This window comes from Lolium rigidum, chromosome 1 (genome assembly GCF_022539505.1).
Source record: "Lolium rigidum isolate FL_2022 chromosome 1, APGP_CSIRO_Lrig_0.1, whole genome shotgun sequence".
Classification (NCBI taxonomy): domain Eukaryota; kingdom Viridiplantae; phylum Streptophyta; class Magnoliopsida; order Poales; family Poaceae; genus Lolium; species Lolium rigidum.
This window is the reverse complement of record NC_061508.1, coordinates 214,182,765-214,205,387: the sequence shown is the minus strand read 5'-3', so window position 1 is coordinate 214,205,387 and position 22,623 is coordinate 214,182,765. Positions and strand designations below refer to the sequence as shown.

General features: G+C 46.4%; 1 protein-coding gene across 1 annotated transcript; it reads left to right on the top strand.

Annotated features, from left to right (window-relative positions):
• Positions 1–18,928: 18,928 nt before the first annotated feature.
• On the top strand, positions 18,929–21,501 carry LOC124654848 (glycosyltransferase family 92 protein Os08g0121900-like). Its single transcript, XM_047193835.1, has 2 exons — positions 18,929–19,124; positions 19,666–21,501. Exons 1-2 carry the CDS (start codon positions 18,929–18,931, stop codon positions 21,240–21,242), a joined length of 1,773 nt encoding a protein of 590 aa, XP_047049791.1. The 3' UTR covers positions 21,243–21,501.
• The last annotated feature ends 1,122 nt before the right edge of the window (positions 21,502–22,623 follow it).

Below are 22,623 nucleotides of genomic sequence, written 5' to 3'. Positions count from 1 at the left end.
CTAAAGCGACCTACTACGATTTAGGGTTTTCACCACATAATCGGAACATCCTACTCGTGATTGAGCCTGGCGGCCACGCACGGTGATCGTAAACCGACCCTAGACAAGGCCTAAAAACCAACACGAAGTTGATCCCCGGAACATCCTGTCTAGGGCTAGCAAACTACACCCTACGCGCCACTGGATCCTTCAACCCGTTTGTAAGGCCTAACTATGAAGATATTAAAATAATCCTTGAAGAACAAGGAGCAATCATAACGGATCGGATCTACTGAATAATGATCAAGCGGGGTGCCGCCCTTACACCTAAGATAGGTGTAAGGACGGCTAGATGTCTAAGGGTTGCACGACGACAGACATATGATACGATGAACAATGCTAACCCTAACACATCTATGATAACTACGTTGCTCGCCATCAAAAAGGCTTCGAGCACGAGCAACGCATGAACGACGAATAAACGTGTATCGCCTAGATCGCAAGATGCGATCTAGGCAGCATGATGCTTACTCGGAAGAAACCCTCGAGACGAGGGAGTTGGCGATGCGCCTAGATTGGTTTGTGGTGAACGTGATTGTTGTTTATTTCATAAACCCTAGATACATATTTATAGTCCGTAGACTTTCTAACGTGGGAATAATCCCAACCGGGCACGAGCCAAACTCTATCTAAACGACATGTATCCTACTATGTTACAGATACACGGGCAAACTAGCCCAAACTTTGTATGCAAGGCCGATTCATGTATTTTTTCTATGTATATTCTTCAAGCCCATCTTCAATCGCGGCCCACCTCTGATCCGGTCAAATTCGGTGATAACACATGCCCCCTGGTTTTGGAAATGACAATTCCAAAATCACTCGTCTTTTTCTTCGTCGGGTCATGTCGTGGCAGAGAGCGAACCGCCGCAGTATCCTTCATCATGATGCCTTGCCTCCTCCACTTCTCCGCGTGACCTCGACAATTTTTTTTGTTGGGCACCACTTCCTCGAAACTCGCTGTGGTATTGAATCTCCACTATATCCCCTTTTATTTAACCGCTCCAAACAGTTTGCTTCTTCATCCCCTTCGCATTAGCACTCCAAAAGCCCTCCTGCGCCACCATGTCTTCTTCCTCCTCCGCCTCATCGGATCTTTCCACCCAATCCTCCTCCTCCCGCGAGCCGACGCCGGAGTGGGACCCGGAGGAGGCCCATGCGGCCAACATCCGCCGCGCCATCGAAGCCGGGGAGGAGTCCAGTCACGACTTCTCCGTCCGGTCTGAGGACGACAAGTCCTCGACCGACGGGGAAAGTGACCTCCGCTTCCTTGCCGACGGGGAAACGGAGGAGGAGAGCGATGACGATCGCTTCTCCTGTGATGACTTCACCTTCTCCGAGGAGGAGGAGGAGGAGGAGGAGGAGGACGACACCTCCTCTGACGAACCGCCGGCCAAGCGCTTCTGCCCCTGGCCGGGGAACCTCAGCGACTTCGACAGCGACGACGACGACGCTGGCGAGGAAGACGAGGACAACGAGGGTCCAGCCGGCGGCCGCTACAGCAGCGACGACGAGCCCGCCGGGAGTAGCGCCGTCAGCGGCGACGACGGCGACGACGAGGGCAGCGACGGCCCGTAGATAGGACCCTTAGCATAGGCTCAGTAGTAGCAGATGGGGCAATGTATCCCCTAGTACTTCCTTTTGAGAGCAATCAACTCTTTATGTAAGAAATCCTGTTTATCAATGAAGAATTTCCCCCAATTTGATTTTGCCGATTTCCTTTAAGCTAATTTACCCGATTTCCCCTCATACTGACCCTGCCGATTGTCCACTTAGCCAATGCTCAATGAGCCGATGGCAACGCATCGGTCCTTCACAATCTCTCCTTCAATTCTTCGACTGATGACTTTGAGACCTGGTGGATAACATGGAAGACCCTTGCCTTCACGAGAGTCCTTAAATTCCTCCCACCAGCTCCGGTGATCCTCTTCTGCAAGAACTCACCATCTTTGAAGAAGGTTGCGACGCAGGACCAGCCGATGACACTCCAATCGGCTTCTAAAAACAGAGCATCTACTAGGTCAGCTGCCCCCCGAGCCTAAGGCGAAAACAGTGATGAGGACACGCAATTCAGACAAATGGACCTGAGCTCGATCACATCATGCAGAGCCAGCCAGAGCCGATCACCTTTCTTCCGTTGAAAGCCGATATTGCAGATGATCACCAGCGGCTTAGAAACCAAAACTCCCCTGACAAGGTTGTCTTGTACGCCAAAACTCCTCTGACAGCACTGCTGAACTGGCAACCTTGCGCACAGAGTTGGAGGTCCTCGTGTCTTGAACACGCAACTGGTAAATCCCATGAAATTTGTACTAGAGTCGATGGCTGTGCATCGGCTTTGTTCCTTAGCTCTAAAGTCGATGTCCGTGCATCGGCTGTACATCATGAGAATTTTTTTTTACTGGCCGATTTTTCTATCGGCCCCCAATATTTCACTGCACATGTATCACACATGTTCATCTGATTAGGTGCCCCCCGAGCCGATTCTGCCAGGTAACTGCGGATATCGGCTCTGTGGTTAGCCAAGGCACTATATGTGAACGTCGGCTCTGTTAGGACCGGTGTTGACTTCTTCCAGCTCATCGACCGACGTAAACCCATTGCCCATTAGATCGACGTTGAACCCAGGCAGAATGCATGGTGAGGATAATTTTGGCCGATTGCTGGAATCGGCCTCCATGTTGATTTGAATCGCTCAATGAAGGTTTTGCAATGTTCCTCCATAGATCTTTGGGGCCGATCACACGGATCGGCATCTCCACGTTTGTCCATAGACGTTGCTCTTGTTACACGGTCAGGCCGGTGGATAAGACCAGCCTCACCCCGTCCTTCGTCACGTCGATGCGCTCGCAGTCGTCCAAATTGATGCCTGGGAGTGGCTCTTGGCCTGTCGTCTCCCAAACGTTCATGCCAGCCGTTGAAATCTCGGCTGAATCATCTGCGTGGACGACCTCTACTTCATCTCCATCCCATCGTATTAGGCATTGGTGCATCGTGGATGGAATGCAACGATTGGCGTGGATCCAATCTCTCCCTAGCAGGACAGCATAGGTGCTCTTGCTTGTCGACAATAAAGAACGTCGTAGGGATGGTTTTCCTCCCTACGGTCGGATCCACGTTCGAACACCTTGTGCGTCGGATGCTTGGCCGTTGAAATCGCTCGGTGTCACGTTGGTCTTGATCGGATCCGAGCTAGAGCGTCCCAACCGACGTAGCATGGAGTATGGCATAATGTTGACTCGCCACTCCGATGTCCACCAGCATCTTGTTGACAGGCTGCCCATTGATATAGCCTCGCAAGTACAGGGCCTTCAGATGTCTGTAGCTTCTTTCTCGTGGCTTCTCAAAGATAACCGGCCGTGGGCCACAGTCAAGTTGTGCCACAGGTGCTTCGTCTAATCTTGGAGCACTAAACTCCGTCGGCATGATGAACACCATGTTTGTGCCAGCCGATGTTTCATCATCGGCTTTCTTTTGTCTGGGGCGCCACTCTTTCCTTTGTGGCTGACCTTCTTCGTCCAGGGTTCGCTGAATTTTAGCGGCCAGATCAGGCCGCGCCTTCCTCAACGTGTGCAGGTATAACCTTTCGGCTTCCTCCAAACCACGTAGTCGCTGAACCCTACGCTTTTGGGAACGGCTGAGCCCATCAGGGCACCACCTTGGCTGATGGTACTTATCTTCTTCTTCATCATCGTCCTCTAGTTCCTCGAGATCTTCTACCCGAGAGGACTCAGCATGCTTGTTCCGAGGCGGGAGAGGCCCTAGACGTTTGAACACGGACATGTTAGCTGCATCCTTCTTCTTCTGTCTACATTCTGGGCAGTTGCCGATTGTAGGCAATCGTCTCATTCCTGAATCCCAGCAGTGTCTGAAGAAGGGGCAGTCCCAGTGCCTATCCATGTCATCTTGCTCTCTCGACTTTTCCTTGGCGTGGCGCTCATATCTCTCCTCGTCGCGATCATGCCGACGGTGTCTCCTGGCGTCTCTAGCCAGACGATCTCTTTCATCATCGTCGTTGTATCGTCGCCGTTGGTCGTATTGACTCACATATTTGTTGATGAGGTGATCAGAAAGAGGACGCTGATATCTCACGTTCCTCACTTCTCCCTCTGTGATATAGCGCTTGCCATCGTGACGGAGCCGATCGCATGGAACGGCTTCCTCTGTGTCCTTGCTATGAGAGCAGCTGCCCTCGTCTCCGTCCTTACCGCAGTGATGCCCGGGTCCTACCATGTTGATGCTGAACGAGAATCCCGGCCGGCATCCTCCGGGGTAAGTGCACTCCACCATGTTAACGGCGGGGAAGGGGTGTGTGTCGACCTTCATGGCGTATCGGCTGAAAATTAGACGCCCTTGTTCTATCGCCATTTGGACCTGCCGACGCCACACCCTCGCAGTCGTTGGTGGCATGGGTGAACGTGTTATGCCACTTGCAGTATGGCTTTCCGTTCAGCTCCTGAGCCGTGGGGATCTTGTGGCCTTCGGGTACCTTTAGCTGCTTCTCCTTAAGTAAGAGATCGAAAATTTGCTCAGCTTTGGTGACATCGAAGTCAAACCCTCTTGGAGGCCCTTGTGGCTTAACCCACTTACAGGATACGGGGCTTGCCCCCCGAGTCCATTCAGCCACTGCTACCTCTTGATCTCCCGCAGAACCTTCCTCTTCATCTGCGTCAACCAGGACCACCGCACGTTTGAATTTATCCTGGTATACATCTGGGTGGAGCTGTTCATATACTGACAGCTTCTGCACCATGTGCGCCAGTGAAGGGTAGTCTGCTTGGGAGGCCACGTCCTTGATCGGTGATGCGAGACCCACCACCGCCAACTCGACTGCTTCTTTTCGGTCACACGAGCCGAATAGCATCGGTTCCTAACGGTCCCGAAGCGCCGGACGTATTCCGACACCGTTTCTCCGCGCTTCGACGTACTTGTGCTAGATCGGCAATGCCAGCCTCGGAAGCCTCTGAGTGATACTGCATGTGGAACTGCTCTTCCAACTGCTTCCAAGTCCGGATTGAGTCTGGTGGCAGCGATGTATACCACCCGAAAGCCGATCCTGTGAGGGACTGCGCAAAGAACCTCACACGCAGCTCATCTGATGCTGAGATCGTGCCCAGCTGTGCCAAATATCGGCTCACATGCTCGATGGAGCTGGAACCATCTGATCCATTAAACTTGGAGAAATCGGGGAGCCGATACTTGGGTGGTAGCGGGATCAATTCGTACTCGTTGGGGTACGGCTTGGAATAGCCGATTGTCCTCCTTTTCGGCACCATGCCGAACTGGTCTTTTAAAATGGTACTAATCTGATCTGCGGTGCTGGCTGTAGGAATCGAACTCTGAAGATTCGCCGGAGTGGCATACTTAGCCAGCCATGCTTGCTTTTTCAGCTCTGAGCCAACTGCAAGAGCTGAGCTCTGGAGGTTTGTCGGAGTGGCATACTTAGCTAGCCACGTCTGCTTCTCAAGATCCGTTCCCGAAGTTCCTCCTCGCTGTTCCGGAAATCCCTGCCGTTGCGGTCCGGTTTGTGAGTGCCCGAGTGTGATGACCCAGCGTACCACCGCATGGTGTAGTACACAAGTCGTTGACATAACACAAGTGAAACACCGTTCCACTCATATTACATCCCTCAGAGTGGTACAACAGAAACATATGCGAGTCCAAGGTATGTCTATAGAAGTACACACGAACTGTTTACATAAGATCAACATAGCCTCCTACTTTACAGTGAGGTAAAAACTTCAAATAAAGCTCCAGAAGAACGACTCGTAGTCTATCTTATTGCTAACTCAAGTTTAATAGCTACTTGGCTTGCTATAGATTTCTAGCTACTTAGGTGCTAGGATTAGGGAAAGGTTCCCTTCTATCACTAGTCTAAGCTTTTCCACTCTAGCTGATGCAGAAGTTGACTCCATTGGCTTCTTTGACTGGATTCTTCTTCTTGTTGCAGTTGACTCCTTTGTCTTCGAGTTCCACGGTAGTTTCTCCTTCGGTGCATTGCTCTAAGAAGGGGGTTCAAACGAGATAGAATGAGTACAAGCGTACTCAGCAAGTTCATATTAGGAAATATGTGTATCATGCACTAGCTACAGCCATAGACCAGAAAGTCATAGGCCAATGCAAGTTTTTGTAAACATTTCTTCAAAAGGTTTATTTTATTCCGAAAACTATGCCCGTCGGTCTTCACGGAGTTGACCAGAACTTCGTGGAGTTCCTTTCCTGCCGCGTTCGCAGCTTCCTTCCCGAACAGGGAGTGACAGTCACAATTCAGTATCCTCTGCAGAGGTGCGTTACTTTTCCCATAAGAGAACTTATCCTTGATACCAACCGGGTGTACTTTCCCGTCCACACTTCCTTGGTGTGGGGCCAGGTGTAAGATCCAAGCCAATCACTGCCTTCTCCGCGACCCTGCAAATCCACCCTTTTGTCCGACCGTACACCTCCAGTAGACTTCCCCCGATAATACGGCTTTACTCATGGTGTACTCCGTACAATCCCTCATAGATCGAAGAGATTAACATCACTACTTGGATGGGGATTTAAAAGGATTTCCCAACCTATTGCGGCAGTGCCTCCAGGCACCCCACCGTCTCTCCGATCCGTTGGCGTGCGAAGGGAAAAGATACAGCTGACTTCCCAGAGCCATTATAGATCTTATGGTCAACGCGATATGTACGGCGCTAGAATCACCGGACGGCATTGGTAATTAATCCTAGGGTGATATAACCCATTGCAATGGAACCTCCACCATATCAACACATACCATGGTTCCATTGCCCACCACATAGTCATATTCATAATTGTAAAATAATATTTGCTTTTCAATGCATGAGTGATAAGTATAGTACTTTGCATATAGTTTGGTAAAAATAATCAAATGACATGAGCAAGCGATGAACTTGCCTTTCTTGATCTGCAAGATTATGCGGGCAAAAGCTTCGATACGTGAGATCTCCAAATGCTGAAATACCATCATCGTCCGGTAAGGACAATGTTTAAAGAACTGGCAAAGATGCTATAATGCATAGTATGAGATGCAATCGTCCCGAGCGTAACCTAACCTCGATGATTTAGGATGTATGAGTTGTAAAGATTTCTTTAGGGTTGGTTGCACTTTTAGAATGATTCTCAAACAAGGTTCTTATTAGGGTTTGGTTATATTAGCATCACAACCAAGTGATATAAGACATTATAACAATCATACATAAAGAATAGTAGTGGAATAATATGTGAAGAACAGTTGTCAATTTTAAGTTCTACAGGACATGGTTGATGATTACTTATATTATACTTCAAAAGAATAACTTTTGAAGAACATGTTAATTAAGAAATAATGAGCATTTCAAAGAAGGATAGGGCTTCTAAGGTTTGGTTGACATTTGTACTTCAAAAGAATAACTTTTGAAGAACAGGTTAAAATAAGAACATGAACTACTTTAAATAGGAGCTAAGTGCTATTAGGGTTTACTAATAGGACTGGTTGGTGTTTAAGTAGAAGTGATCTACATGTAGCAAGTATTAGTAGGTTTATTACTATGGTTTCTCCTAAGCATCATATCAAAGGATGGTTATCAAGGTGTTGCTATGAGTTAGGGTTTACTATGACTTCATATTTGCTTTACCAAATAATCTCTAATGGTTTCTAAGCTAAGTGACTTATCATTTCCTAAGTAGGGTTTAGTGGCATAGGAGCATGTGTTGTGAATTGTTACACAAGGTTGGTACTAGGGTTCATTATTATAGTTCTACTAAATTATGATGGTTGAGGTTGATCCTAATGGTATGGTATATAGGAGTGGTGATCAATGGTACTAATTCAATTAACAAGATAGGGTTTATATCTAGGTGACATTAGTGGATCATATAGGTTTTAATTAAGAATAGGAACATGAAATGATAATCTCATGTGACTTGGTTTTATGCTTGTGGATCCTAAGCGTGTATTCAATTGTTGCTAATTAGGGTTATATATGTCAAGTAAATCTCCCGTGATCATATGTGACACATATCTAGGGTTTTAGAGTTGGTTCTAAGGTGGAATGATCACATGAAATAATGGGATCCAGGTCTTACTCAATTTGAAACTAGGGTTTCTAAATTATGGTACAATTCTTAAAATGATAATTGACAATAGATATGTGGTCACTAATTATTTTGAAATAAATTAATAATGGTTTTAGCATTTTATTAATTTTCACAAGAATTAATAATTAGGGTAACTCCTATTTAGGTTTAATTCAAAACTAGGGTTTAACAATTGTTATTAGGTTTTGAAATATGTAACTTGTTAACTAAAGATGTTCAAGTAAACAAGTTTTGAATTACCAAAATGATATTAGTTCATAGCATTTTCTTGTTTGATTATTATTTAAGAAAATAAGAAATAGTGATTTGCAAATTAGGGTTTATGAATTATCACTAATATTTTAAGTTAATGAAAATATGATAAAGAATATTAATCTTAACATTTTACTTAGTTACTGTATAGCAAAGTTAATTTTTAAACTTAACCAATTATTGGATTAATATTGTGTTTTGAGTAAATGGAAAGGCATAATTAATTAGGTTTAAAATAATTGAATTTTCATTTTGACACACATTTTTATTTTATATTTTATTTGAATAGAGTTTATTTTTGTGAGCATTTTGATATATTATTCATATTTTTCTGAGTTGAAATGAATTTTATATGATTTTGCAAAGTTTCAGCAATTTACTGGTTTTTAAATTAAACAAAAATGCTAAACATACCGATTCAGATCTAGCCGCAGAGACAGACAGGTGGGCCTGTTGACTGAGTCAATTGCCACGCTGGCAACGACCAGTCAACAGAGCTGAGGTGGCGATGCCACGTTGTTCTCGCCGGAGAGAACACCGGTGATGCTCCGGCGAGCGACGTAATGGCCGCTAGGGACCCCCAGAGACATTCTAACTAAGTGTGTTCGAACCAGTACACGATGCTGAGCAAACGAGCATGAACGCCACCACCCAATGGTCACCGGAGCATCGCCGGTGAACATGTCTGCGGCGGCGGGCTCCGGCCAACTAGCGATTGCAAGCTATAGACAGATCTAGGAAGCGAGAGTAGGTGCTATAGACGCGTATGCTCACCCTGAATACGATGGTGTGCTCGGCTCTGGCGATGGTGGACGGAGATGATCACGATTGGAGATTCCCCGGCGAACTGCTGCGGAAGGGATCGATAAAATTGCATCGATTCGTAGCTCCCCTGGACGATTGCTTGTGCCCAGATGCTCCTCTTGACGAGGCGCTCCTCCTCGACCACGCGCCGGAGGCTGAAGTGACCTCCTCCGCCGTGTTCTTGATCGACGCCGGCGACAGAAAGTGGATGATTGTGGAAGATAGCGATGGATTGAGGGGAAATGGAAGGGCAGCGAAGAACTAGGGTTCTACGGTGAAGCTACTGGTAGTTTTATAGAGCTCGGCGAGGCTTCTACCGTAATTTCACCGGCGGCAGTGGCTTAGATGCGTCGACGACGGTGAGGTGTGCTAGGGCACGTATCTTGGCGCTAAAGGATAGGACGGACGCGAGAGAGATTAGGCGCGGTTCTCAGATGGTCTGCGACGTCCAGGGTTGTCCCTATCTCCAACGGTGAGGTGGCCAGGGCGTCTCGGTGTGCCGTCGACGCCGTGGAGGAAGACGACGCCCTCGTTTTGTTTCACGCCAGCGACGAAGCGGTACGAGGCCGTGGGCTGGACTGGGCCGTGGAGTTGGCGTGGGTCTTGGGCTGCTGCTGGACTGTCAACGGCCTGGACAGGTAAGTTCCCTCTCTTTTCTCTTTTCAATTTTATATTTTATGTTTTCTATTTTGTGGTTTGAATTCAGATTTGAATCCTGTTATGTGTTGCAGGTACTAAATTATTTGAATATCAAAACAATTTGACAATGATACTCACTGTCTTGTTTTGTTTTCAAACAACCATTTATAATTGATTAATTTTGGTTCTTATGAGGTACAAGTTAAGATTAAAATAGATATGATTTTAGGGTTTATCTCAATTGCTTTTTAATTGAGGAGTTAAACCTGTTTTAATTGATTTGAAATTTAGAACATGTGCATGGTGAACACATTCTATTTTTCTAGTGCTTAACCATAGTGATCATTCACATATATTTTAATTATGGCTAGGGTTTAACAAATGGTAAAGGAAATGGAATTGGTTCATGATTTTATGTGAATAATGGTTCTTAGGGTTTAAGAATTTGATGATGCTTCATTACTTGAAGTATAAAATAGGCATGAGGCATGGCAGGGTTTAATTACTAGTGATATACTTATTATTTTATGTGATAGATGAGATCTATTAATCATATGTGTTTAACTTATCATCTATATCTACAAGGTATGATCATGCATTAGACAAGATCTACTCATTCCTCACTAATCCCTCTTTAATATTCTGCTCATCACACTCATCCTAGATTCTTAGGGTTTATAATTAATACTAAGTTGTGATGATTATGGAATTGGTTTTCTAAGGTATTGTTTTTGGAATAGAGTTCTCACCTCCAAGATTAAATATTGACTTGAACAACTAGGATTAGTACTTCTCTAATATGCTTGTGTGAACATGGCTATGGTTAGTATTATAACTTCTCTCACTTATCAATGTCTTGGAATATCCTAAGGTCCTACTCAAGATATGATGATATGATCCTCTAAATATATGGTTTGCCTAGGAATTCTACCTTGGTATCTTCTGTAGCTTGTTCTTCAGGAAATCTGAATAAACCTGCATCTTGTGGTATGCCTCCACCTCCTAGCTTCTTCATCTTGATCCTATCTAATTCACATGGAGTGGCTCTATGTGCTTGTTACCATGTAGGATGGTACTTGAGGATCAAATGGATGAAGGGTGTGGCTCTATTTATAGGCTTGGGCAAGCTCTAGTATCATGACACCTAAGTGGTGACTCTTGTGTTGGTTTGATGAGTAAGGTGCTTGGTTGTCATGCCCTCATCCATAGCAATCCTTTGAGCATGAGGTGGCAAAGCTTGGAAAGCAAGTCATGTAGATATTTTCATCCCACATGGCATAGAGATTATCCTCTCATATGATTTATTTTTGGATAGCCAAGTGGCATTTGCTACTAAATATCTTGTGGATGGTTTTATTATTGTGGATGAGTCATCATACCATCTTTGATTGGATTTACATTATAATATTGGTCAAAAGGGTAATGTTGAGGGTTATTTCTCAAGTTTGGATAGTTGGGTTTGAATTCACCAAGGCATGATCATATGAGTTTCAAAATACTCATAGTTAGTTTTATTCAAATAGTTTGAACTATAATTCGTAATGTAAATGGATTTAGTTTTATGATATCCCATATACTTAATAAATTATGATTTAAATAAGAATGTGTGGCTTTTATGCACTTTAGACCCTGTGGTTTACCTTATTTATAGGTGAATTAAATTACACACAAAAGTAGTTGCTAACTTTTAAGTGTTAATAAGTTAGGGTTTGATTCTTAAAGAATGTGTTGTTGTAAATCTAATTCCATTTGATCTAATCCATAGATCAAATCATCTCTACCCAAAACAAGGTTTTAGCAAAGATCACAGTGAAGTTTATAACGCTTGACTTGATGATCTACTTCAATTCCAGCAAGTCAAGTGAAACTTCGATTCATCGTGGTAAGTTTTATTTGAAAGCGCGAAAATTCCCCGGATTTTCTATGCATGAATGCAATGCACACTTTGGTGTTCTCTCATTTTATTGCCTCTAAACCTGGGATATTACACCCAGTTACTGCAGTCTGGCACGTATGTGCACGTGTATCCGTGAGGGATCTCCTTAGGCGCCTCATGCAAGAACTGGTAGTCACTAGGGTCACCACCGATCTTGTAGACGACGTATGCCGGTGAATTCGGCACTTCTGGTGCTGCCAACGCGAATGGCAGCGGTGGACGGGACTGGAGTGGCATCTCTCCTTGGTGAGTCCCTAGAGCTGGTCCTGACAGAGAGTACTGATGCCTCATGATTTCCTGGATCACGCGAAGAGCGACATGCTCCAAAGTGTTCACCAGGCTCTCAGAATGGCGGTGCAGCGAATGAGCTACCATGAAGTTAATCTCTCGACGCGAGACCCGGTGCGTTCTTCTGACGGGGCAGACAGGTCCACTCCATCGAGCGCGCCTTCAGGTGAGAACCCTTTCCACCTGATGCCGTGTGAGTGGGTTCTGTGAAAAGAGCCAATGAGATCGGCTTCGAGGATCGCTTTGACCTCGTCATGCTTCTTCTTGAGTTCCTCGGTCAGATCCTCGTACGTGACTGGAGTGCCTTCCGCCATCTCAGATGTAGATGGCGATGTGGTGGATGTCGAAGATGGTCCCACCGGGCGTGCCAGAATGTGTTGCGGTCAGAAACCCACCGGCGAGCAGCGACGGGCAACACGGTAGAGCCGGGAGGCTCCCGAGACCGCGGCCGGCCCCGGTCCCTCCGAGCGACGGCCCGCAAAGACTCGGCACGCACGTCCGATGCTGATGCAAGGGCGTGCCACCTGACCTATACCGGTCGGGAAGGTGTTGGATGTGCCTCGCTTAGTTTCCCGCATGGCATACACGTAAACATTAAATACGAGCCTCGACCGGCTCTCGGGTTGTCCCGTGAATCGGCTCAAGGAGCCGATCCACCCATGATCCGTACGAGGTGTACGATCGGATGGTGGTCCTGCTTGATCAAAATAAAGCTAAAGCGACCTACTACGATTTAGGGTTTTCACCACATAATCGGAACATCCTACTCGTGATTGAGCTCGGCGGCCACGCACGGTGATCGTAAACCGACCCTAGACAAGGCCTAAAAACCAACACGAAGTTGATCCCCGAACATCCCTGTCTAGGGCTAGCAAACTACACCCTACGCGCCACTGGATCCTTCAACCCGTTTGTAAGGCCTAACTATGAAGATATTAAACTAATCCTTGAAGAACAAGGAGCAATCATAACGGATCGGATCTACTGAATAATGATCAAGCGGGGTGCCGCCCTTACACCTAAGATAGGTGTAAGGACGGCTAGATGTCTAAGGGTTGCACGACGACAGCATATGATACGATAAACAATGCTAACCCTAACACATCTATGATAACTACGTTGCTCGCCATCAAAAAGGCTTCAGCACGAGCAACGCATGAACGACGAATAACGTGTATCGCCTAGATCGCAAGATGCGATCTAGGCAGCATGATGCTTACCCGGAAGAAACCCTCGAGACGAGGGAGTTGGCGATGCGCCTAGATTGGTTTGTGGTGAACGTGATTGTTGTTTATTTCATAAACCCTAGATACATATTTATAGTCCGTAGACTTTCTAACGTGGGAATAATCCCAACCGGGCACGAGCCAAACTCTATCTAAACGACACGTATCCTACTATGTTACAGATACACGGGCAAACTAGCCCAAACTTTGTATGCAAGGCCGATTCATGTATTTCTTCTATGTATATTCTTCAAGCCCATCTTCAATCGCGGCCCACCTCTGATCCGGTCAAATTCTGGTGATAACAATATGTAAAAATGTAACAAGTGGTACCCCATGTGTGCAGTATGGAAGTGTCAAAATAGATCAAACAAACAAGACCCTAAGCATTACCACAAAAGAAAGAAGGCAAGGCATTAGTTGATCATTGCAGAGAGGGGGAGAGAGGGGGGGGGGGAGAGAGAGACATGTTAGTAATCCCCTTTGAAGAAGAATAATTTGGTCCTATGAAGAATTTTCAAGACCGGCAAACCCAAATACATAGAAGCTTCTTTGTCCAAACATTCCCTTTGTTTACCCAATCAAGAATATTTATTTTTTGTTTTTAAATATGCAAGTAACACAAATGAGATCTTCTTATGGAGGGTCCTAGAAAAAAGGGGGGGCACGATGCATCAGCCACGTAGAGGGCGTGGCCAGTTGGTTGCCACCCCTGCCGTCGATCTAATCTACGATTTTCTTTTGGTGTGGCTGACCATCGCAGCAAAAAAAAAAACTGCCACATTTGACATCTTGTTCAACATATGCAACATCAACATCTCGCCATAGCATCTTCCTTCCTGGTATGTCAAAAACACGGAAAATGTTGTATCATCTTAAACATGCACGGATAAGAATTTTAAATTGTATTCGAGCCTATCCGGGGTCGTGTTTATTTCCATCAACGTTAACGTAAACGACAAGGGAATCAAGTTACGGTGGCATTGCAGTGTAATGGGAATTTCCTTATTTTGTTTGGTTTGACCTGGGCAATGGTATTTACTACCTTACGATATGGAACATGGTCGGTCGACTGTGCTTCGCGCAACACCAGAACTGTTATTCCTTTCACGCCGCAACTGCTCTCGGGACCACGCGGCTCCTGCTCCTTCCCGCAGTGGCATGACACATAGAGGAAGTAGATGAGGAGATCGGGGGCCACCAACACCAGACAATCGGCGGTCGATGCCGCTCTTCCGGTGCCTACTCCTCCCACTGCAAGTTACACAGAGGAAGTTGCGGGAGTGATTCGCCTTTGAGGTGACCAACGCCAGCGGTACGTAGAAGACTATGGACATATCAAGATGGAATCAGAGGCAGAGGCTGCGTTCGGGCCATCGATAGGTTGGCCTGTAAGGATATACTAGACCATAAAGGCGCGCGTTGCCGCGCCCATCCATCTTAAAGAAAGAATTATACAAATGTTAAAAAAATTGCACCATAAAAAATAAAGTTGTATTAAAAAAAAGGTAATGGGACCATACAAGTAAACAAAAAAAGATTAGGAGTGCAGACAAATCCATCATCAGTCAACAAGCCATGTGAAAGGAAAGGAATGGAATTTCCTTTCTGCAAGAGGTAAGAGCACACTCATTTTCCATAAAAAAGGAACCAATGCAAGCTTTCGGTAACTCAAGAAAAAGGAGTAGTTAAAATTATGGACATAAACAAAATGAGCAATCAGCACACGGAACAACAAACTAAAAGCATTCTTGATTCTATATATGAAACTTTGAGATTCAGATAATGGACAAAAACGAAAAGCAACACATACATGCTCTTCCATTGAGAAAAACAATGGCTGGTAGGACAAAACTAAAAGACCTAACATTATCAAAAGGAGGCAACAATTAAACAGAATCAACATTAGATTCTCAGTTTGCGAACCTATTATTCCCCTTTTGCTGATCCATAACAATGCTGATGGCATGTCACAGCCCGAAATAAATGCTGGTGTAAATAATCAATTAAATATGAAAGGATGAATCAACATCTGATTGTCAGTTTGAGAATGTATTACTCCTCTTTGTTTCGTGTTCATTGTGGTGACCCTCATGGGGCATATATAGAGGTACATGGAGCAGAGCGAATTGGAGTACAAGAATATCTAGAGTCCTAGTCTATCTATCTGCTTATATGTATTCTAACATGCTCATCAATTGTACAATGCTAATGACATGTCTATCAAATGTAGAAATATGAAATAAACATAGATTATTAGTATTGTTTAGTGATCTGTTAGAAAATATCAATTGTTATTGGGATATATGCATAAGCATGTCTACTGGAATTTGAATTTTTTATTGGAAGGCTAGTGTATGGCCACCAAAACATAGAAAATATTCGGATGATCTTACAGGAGAACTATCACTATCACTGGTATTTATAGCCTAGACTAAACCATTGCCGATTCCATCTTGCCTGCAATGAATTCAGATGTAAGTCTATCCAGTTGTGTAGAAACACACAAAAGTATTACCAGCCAAGCAGGGAACAAGGCAACAAGCTTGCTTGCTTCTAAGGTTTCCTTGACCTTCAAGTCTTCTCGGTGGAGATCTCTGAAAGAAGATTTTAATTAGGAAGATCTCTCTACAAGAAATAGTAAAGCTAAAACAAAGGATAAATAGCAGGCATTTGAAGATTCATGCAATTAGTATTATAGAATGCCAAACAAGTAGCAGTGATTTGGATGTGTGACTGAACACTGAATAAATAAGTAAACAATCACCTGATCGCTACTTTAGTACATTACATGGCCTCTTCTTTACCTCAAAAGGCTCTTGCATCAGCTTTGGTGCACTGCTGAAAATTAGGAAGACAGTTCACAATATAGCACGGTTAATAATGAAGTACGGTCACCATTTTTACGAACCAAGACAGTTAGATAGGCAGATTATTACTGGTATTTTGCTCTGAACCATGCTCTTGAGCAATGATGTGTCAAACTCAATTACAATACAAAGCGCATGCTTTAACACCGACATGTTACATATGAAGGATCAGAAAAGGCAAGATATATACCACACCTCTGAATGATTAGGAGGCACATTATTCGAGCAGAAGTGATTGGCCATGACACTGCAGCCTTATCTTCCTCCCCCTGCCTATCCCCCTCGGAACCTACATGTCCGGGCCTCCGGGGATCCGAACAGGCAGTGCTCTATACGGTTATGAGAGATTCTCTGCCGAAGATGAAGCTGGCAACAGAGAACCTAGAGTTCCAATCCTTCCTTTTGAATCCAGAAATAGGCTTAAGCATGCGGTGGTCTAGGATTTGCAATGGGGACAACGGCGACGAGGGGGGAGAAGAGAGGAGTTGTCCCGAGCAGCCGAGCTTGATTCTGCAAGGAGATGAGGCACAACGCGCAAGGAAGAAGCCATGTCCCCTCGCCTTCGGCACAACGCAGTAGAGATTTGTTTAGTGGATCCGCCCACGAGTACTGCGTTATCTCGGCCCAGTCAACAACAGGGTGCCCAGATCGATCTCCGGAGTAGCGGCCCAGAAACATTGGCCCTTCGGGAACACCTGGGCTGGCGCAGTAAAAGAGTGCAAGGGATGCACCGTGGACGAGCGAGCGGTCCGGAACGTAGAGCAGCATCATCTGACGGTTCAGGGCGCGAAAACGCTCTGGTGGCTCCTAGCTAGAGCAGTTTTACTGTTAACTAATTTACCAAAGGGGGTCGGGGAAATCAAACTCAAGCTTGGTCGTAATTCATTTAAATGGTATCCGATCATGGGTCGAGCAAACCAAATATGTTTAACGGAATCAGATTACGATGTAATCAGATAATGGGGAAAAAAGTCGAGCCAAAATGTTTTCACCATTTACGTTAATTGTGCTTACATGGCATCCGATTACGGGTCGAGCAAACCAAACATGTTTAACGGAATCAGATTGTGGTGTAATCAGATAACGAGAAAAAAGTCTACCCGAACACGTTTCCATTGTTCACACTATAAGCCTAATGGAAATCATCGCAACATTAACACAATGAATTGCCACTTTTTTTGCAACAATTGGAAAAAGGCATTTGCAACATGTAAAACAGTGGTTGCAACAAACGCCTAGAAGCATTACAACATGTTCTTGTGTGTGTGCAATTAAGTATAAACGGGCTTGTAGCTTGTCATAAAAAGTGCAAAACTAAAAATATCAAAGTAGCTAACCTTAAAATCTCGAGCTCGGTGGCTATGAATGTGAATTTTTTGTAGCCTTACCAAAGTTAGATCCGATGACCTTAGGCTTGTTCCATCAATGCATGAAAACACCATCTTTCCAAGCTTGCCCACCAGCCACCACTATGGAGGAACTTCAACTGCATGCGGAGTGGAGTAGACGTAGTGGTAAGTAGTGGCAGGGCTACATGTGTTGGTTTAGGACTCGACATCGATGTTGGTGCCGCACACCGTTATTGATCGCTGATGGGCTGCCGCCTGATGTGTTGTTTTTTTAAGTTCGCATCATGGAGAGATGACATGCATGGGAATCCATAGAAATCTAAGAAAAAATGTGTGAATCAGGGGCACGTGGGAAGCGAACAATGCAGCTCGCGCAAACGGTCCACCAATTCCGGATCATTTGAAAAGGAACCAACACCATCTAACAAATATGTTTCATCAACTAGTAAAAAATTGTGGCTTGAGACTGCATTTGGTTAGACTAGAAATTCGTATCGACCATTTTGTTTGCCTAATTTTTTTATATAAAATTACAGCATTATAACGGTACACAACGATCAATTTGGGCAAAAGAAGGAATACACACATTTCTTTCTCCAATTAATAGCACTTCCAATAAACTTTTTTGGAGGAGCACTTCGGATAAGCTTGATGCCTCCAAATATAACCATTCTTTCAAAGTCAAAAACATCCATTATTTCCTTGTCTCCCTAATTAACTGCCTGAAAGTGAAACGAAAGCAGCAAAGTATAGTAGTACTACGAAAATAAAATAGAATGTATGCCTTCCTTTGGTGTGAACACCTTGACAAATATTTTATTCCACTCCAAGAAATTCCATGGTGAACACTGAACATACAGAACTGGATACCTTCCTCCATGTGCACACCAATAATTGCTGCCACGAACTCGCCGACAAACACTATTGATGCTACCCATACCGGCTGACTTCTCGGATCCACAATTTCTTGGTCCCACACGTCATTCTCCCTCTCCGCCTGTGGCGCTAACCCCGCCTCCTGATTGGCCAGGCGTGCCCGTGCCGTTACACCCGACCCCACTAGCCAGTGACCGTGTGTCTACCTGGACCCACCCGTCATTCCCTAGAACGCGCCGCCCGACCGCGTCGCGCACCTGGCCTGTGCCACCGACGTGTGGGGACGCATGGCCCACCCGTCGGCCGCGTGCGCGCGGGTATAAACGCCACCGCCGCTGCGGCGACGGCTTCCCACCCCGAGCAACCACCGCTTCGGTTTCTACGGCCACCACCTCACCGCCTGCGACAACCGCGGCGGCAGACGAGGGAAGATTCAGCGCTAGCGCACCGTCATTCCGGCTACAGTACGTGCTCCGCGCCGCCGGCGCGTGAATGGTGCGGCCTCCGGCGTTCCCGTGGATCTGAGCTGCTCTGCTGCGGGGGCGGTGGCGGGCGGTTCCCGACATGGCGATGTCGGCCAAGGAGCGGAAGCTGAGCAGGCTCGGGAGTGGCAAGGGGGCCAACGGAGGCGGGAGCTTCGGCGCGAGGGGTGGCCACCGGCCTCCGCCGCCGGCGGGGGCGCGGCGGCGGCTGTTCGCGGCGTTCTTCGCGTTCCTGTGCGCCGGCGCCGTCGTCTTCGGCGGCGTGCACGCCATTGGAGGTGAGCCCCTTCCCTCCCCCGCCCCTGGAATCTGGAGCCCGCGCGCGTGGGGCAATTTGTGTCTTGGTTGGGTTTAGGTGGGCAGCTCAGTGGAATTAATTATTCTCTCACACAGAAATCTCATGGCTAGGCTGCTAGAATGTGGTGGGATCAATTCAAACGGCTCAAAAAAATCCAATTTTTACATGCGAATTTCCGTTGCTTTTGTGTTCATCGTCGTTGGGGGAGGTGAGAAATTAAAGGTGGACTCTTTCTCCTGGGGCCGCTGTAGATCTGATGGAGTCTTAATCACCACTCGATTCCTGCATGGGTTCAACCGCTCGATTTGAGCATCAGCTTGCCGTTTCCGGATTGTAACGTTGGCCGCCGAGTCACATGCTGCTGCCTTTGGACTGAATTGATCCCAAAATAGAATATCAAAAGGCTCACGTCTCCACATGAAGAATGTTTTTGCCGTGCGTCTGAATTTAGGCACGCTTTTAACAAACCCAAATTGGTTATTTCTTCTGACTGATCTCGTGTTCTTGTTGTGATGATGCAGCGTCGTTCCGGCCGGTGCTCATGACGGCGTGGCCGTCGGCGACCTTGAACGCCCTGTCCTCGGAGCGCCGGGTGCAGCAGGCGGGTGGCGATGGCGCCGGCTCCGTTCTGCGTTCGGTCCAAATCCGGCACGCCGTCGCGCTGCCGGACCATGTTCTCCTAATCCTCAGAGATGGGTCTCTGCTGCCAGCTTCCGGGCAGTTCGAGTGCATGTACTCTGTTGCCAACTCGACGCAGCTGCGCCACCCTCCTCTCTTGGTCGCCGCCATGCCGGATGGACCCAGCCTCGTGCACTGCCCTGCCGGACCGTCTGGGGTGGCCGTGTCCCTGTCGCTGACCCAGTCGCCTCCGGTGACACCGCTCCCATGGGACCAGCTCGTGTACACGGCCCTACTCGACAGCCGGGATAACTCCACCGTTCTGTTTGCCAAAGGGATGAACCTCCGGCCAGGCCGTCTCGGTGTGCCATCACGGTATGAGTGTGTCTTCGGCCGGGACTTGTCGAAGCCCAAGTTCGTTGTCACCTCCCCTGTGGTTTCTGCTGCGCAGGAGACATTCCGGTGTGTGACACCGGCCCGCGTTCGCCGGTACCTCAGGATGACAGCTGATGGGAGCAGCAACAGAAACAGTGATGGAAAGCCTATGCTGGTCTCCATCAGGACTAAGGGCCGGGGGAGCTCTACACTCCCCTCGGTCGCAGAACCGGAGCCGCTTCCTAGGCCCAGCAGGCATCGGCGTACCAGGCATCGGCAGCAGAAGGCGCACTCAATGTGTGTATGCACCATGCTGCGCAACCAGGCACGGTTCCTCCGGGAATGGATCGTCTACCACTCCCATATCGGCGTGCAACGGTGGTTCATCTATGACAACAACAGCGATGATGACATTGAGCAAGTCCTCAGTACCATGGATCCATCTGCCTACAATGTGACACGCCACTTGTGGCCTTGGATGAAATCTCAGGAGGCTGGGTTTGCGCATTGTGCGCTCAGGGCCCGTGAGAGCTGCGAGTGGGTGGGGTTTATCGATATCGACGAGTTCTTGCACTTTCCTGGCAACCAAACTCTACAGGATGTCCTCCAGAATTACTCAAGCAAGCCACGGATTGGTGAGCTCAGGACTGCATGTCACAGCTTTGGTCCATCAGGTCGGACTAAGATACCCAAGAAAGGAGTCACAACGGGCTACACCTGTCGGTTGGCTGCCCCGGAGCGCCACAAGTCAATCGTCAGGCCAGATGCATTAAACCCATCGCTGATCAATGTGGTGCACCACTTCCATCTCAAGGAAGGGATGAAGTATGCAAATGTTGGTCAGGGAGTGATGCTGATCAACCACTACAAATACCAAGTCTGGGAGGTGTTCAAGGATAAGTTCTCTGGGCGTGTCGCGACCTATGTTGCTGATTGGCAGGACGAGGAGAATGTTGGATCCAGGGACAGGGCGCCAGGTCTAGGGACCAAACCGGTGGAACCGGAGGATTGGCCGAGTCGGTTCTGTGAAGTATATGACACCGGTTTGAAAGATTTTGTGCATAAAGAGTTCACGGTTCAACAGACTGGAAATCTTCCATGGTAGATGGCGAGGCACTGTATTTAACCCGCACGAGCACAGGATATATGGCATGGAGAAACAGACAGCGAAAAGAAGAAACACGAACTGGGATAGGTAGTACAGTGATTTTTGCTCTTTGGTATATGGTTAGGCTTTGTTGTTAGATTGCTTTCCTTAGTTCAGAATCATCTTTTTTTTTTAACATATCATATCTAGAGAGAAATGATTCTTTTGTAGATACAACAGTTCACTGTTGAAATGGAAAATGCATACTTGACTTTCCTTTTCTGGTTTTTTTGTCTAATTTTACTGTAGATCTGAAGAACAGAAAAATGCAATGCTTTATTTAGCTGATCACCAATCTAGGCAAACTAATAGTTTATGGAGAGTAAGTGGTCCTGAAGGAATATTTGACTTTTCATGGAAAAATTTACATCCGGACAATCTATGCCGCCTGCTTTCTTTTACTTTATATTTGCATGATGACAACCTTATGCCTAGCATCTTTAGATGTAACTCGTAGTTGCTTTTGGGAAAATACCATTCTCCTATCAAATCAGCCAATTTCTTAGAGAAAAATCAACGCTAAAGCAACTGGATCCACATCCAGATCACTCTCATAACAAGCTTTCCTCCAGAACACTCCCGTAACCATTGTTTTCTTCTCCTCTTTTAGTACTGAACTTTCAGGGTGGCTTTGGTTACTGGCTTAATTAACCTAACACATACACAAGGACACTAGATAAAACCTGGGCTTCTTTTCCTCATAATTCCAGTGGCTTACTGTTCCTACTTTATTTATGTGCTTAAGTTGGTTGAAAGGACCCCCTCCAGTGTTTCCAGATCTGTATTATTCTAGTACCACTATCCTAGGTTTACCAGGACAGGTTTCTACTAGCTAAAGTCAAAGACAGGAATCAAGCTGACAAAACGTTCTTTTAATTGCCTAATCTCCGCTGCCCAAATCAGCCATTGGCCCATTGTTTCTGTATGTTTGTTTTGCTGTACCAATCAAAGAAAGCTCTGGACAAGAAGCACGAGAGCCGGTTTGGTGCCTTCTGGGGATGCTGCCATTTGGTGGCGCTGATGAAGACTGGAGGAGTAAACTAGTACACAATTGAGCTGTGATCTGGCATCGTTTGGTGCCCCATCATTGTATAATACTACAAGGTTCACATGTAATAGTAATAATAATAATAACACTATTTGGAGACTTGGAGTGCATGTATGTGGACATATGAGCTTCCCATGATAGCTGAATACTGTTCCTAGGTTGCACCTTGGAGGGTTCCTGGATGGGGTGTTGTAGTGCCTGAATTTCTGGCAGGTATCACTGCAAATTGGAGTGGTAGAACCAACTGCTCTACCGGCCCTAGGGCGTAGCTTGTAGGGGAAGGAGGGGGCG

What these genes read in the sequence shown, in the direction of transcription:
- LOC124654848 (XM_047193835.1), top strand. Translation starts at nt 18,929, where the DNA reads ATGGCGATGTCGGCCAAGGAGCGGAAGCTGAGCAGGCTCGGGAGTGGC. An exon ending in CGGCGTGCACGCCATTGGAG is followed by an intron (nt 19,125 to 19,665) that starts GTGAGCCCCTTC and finishes GTGATGATGCAG; the next exon opens with CGTCGTTCCGGCCGGTGCTC.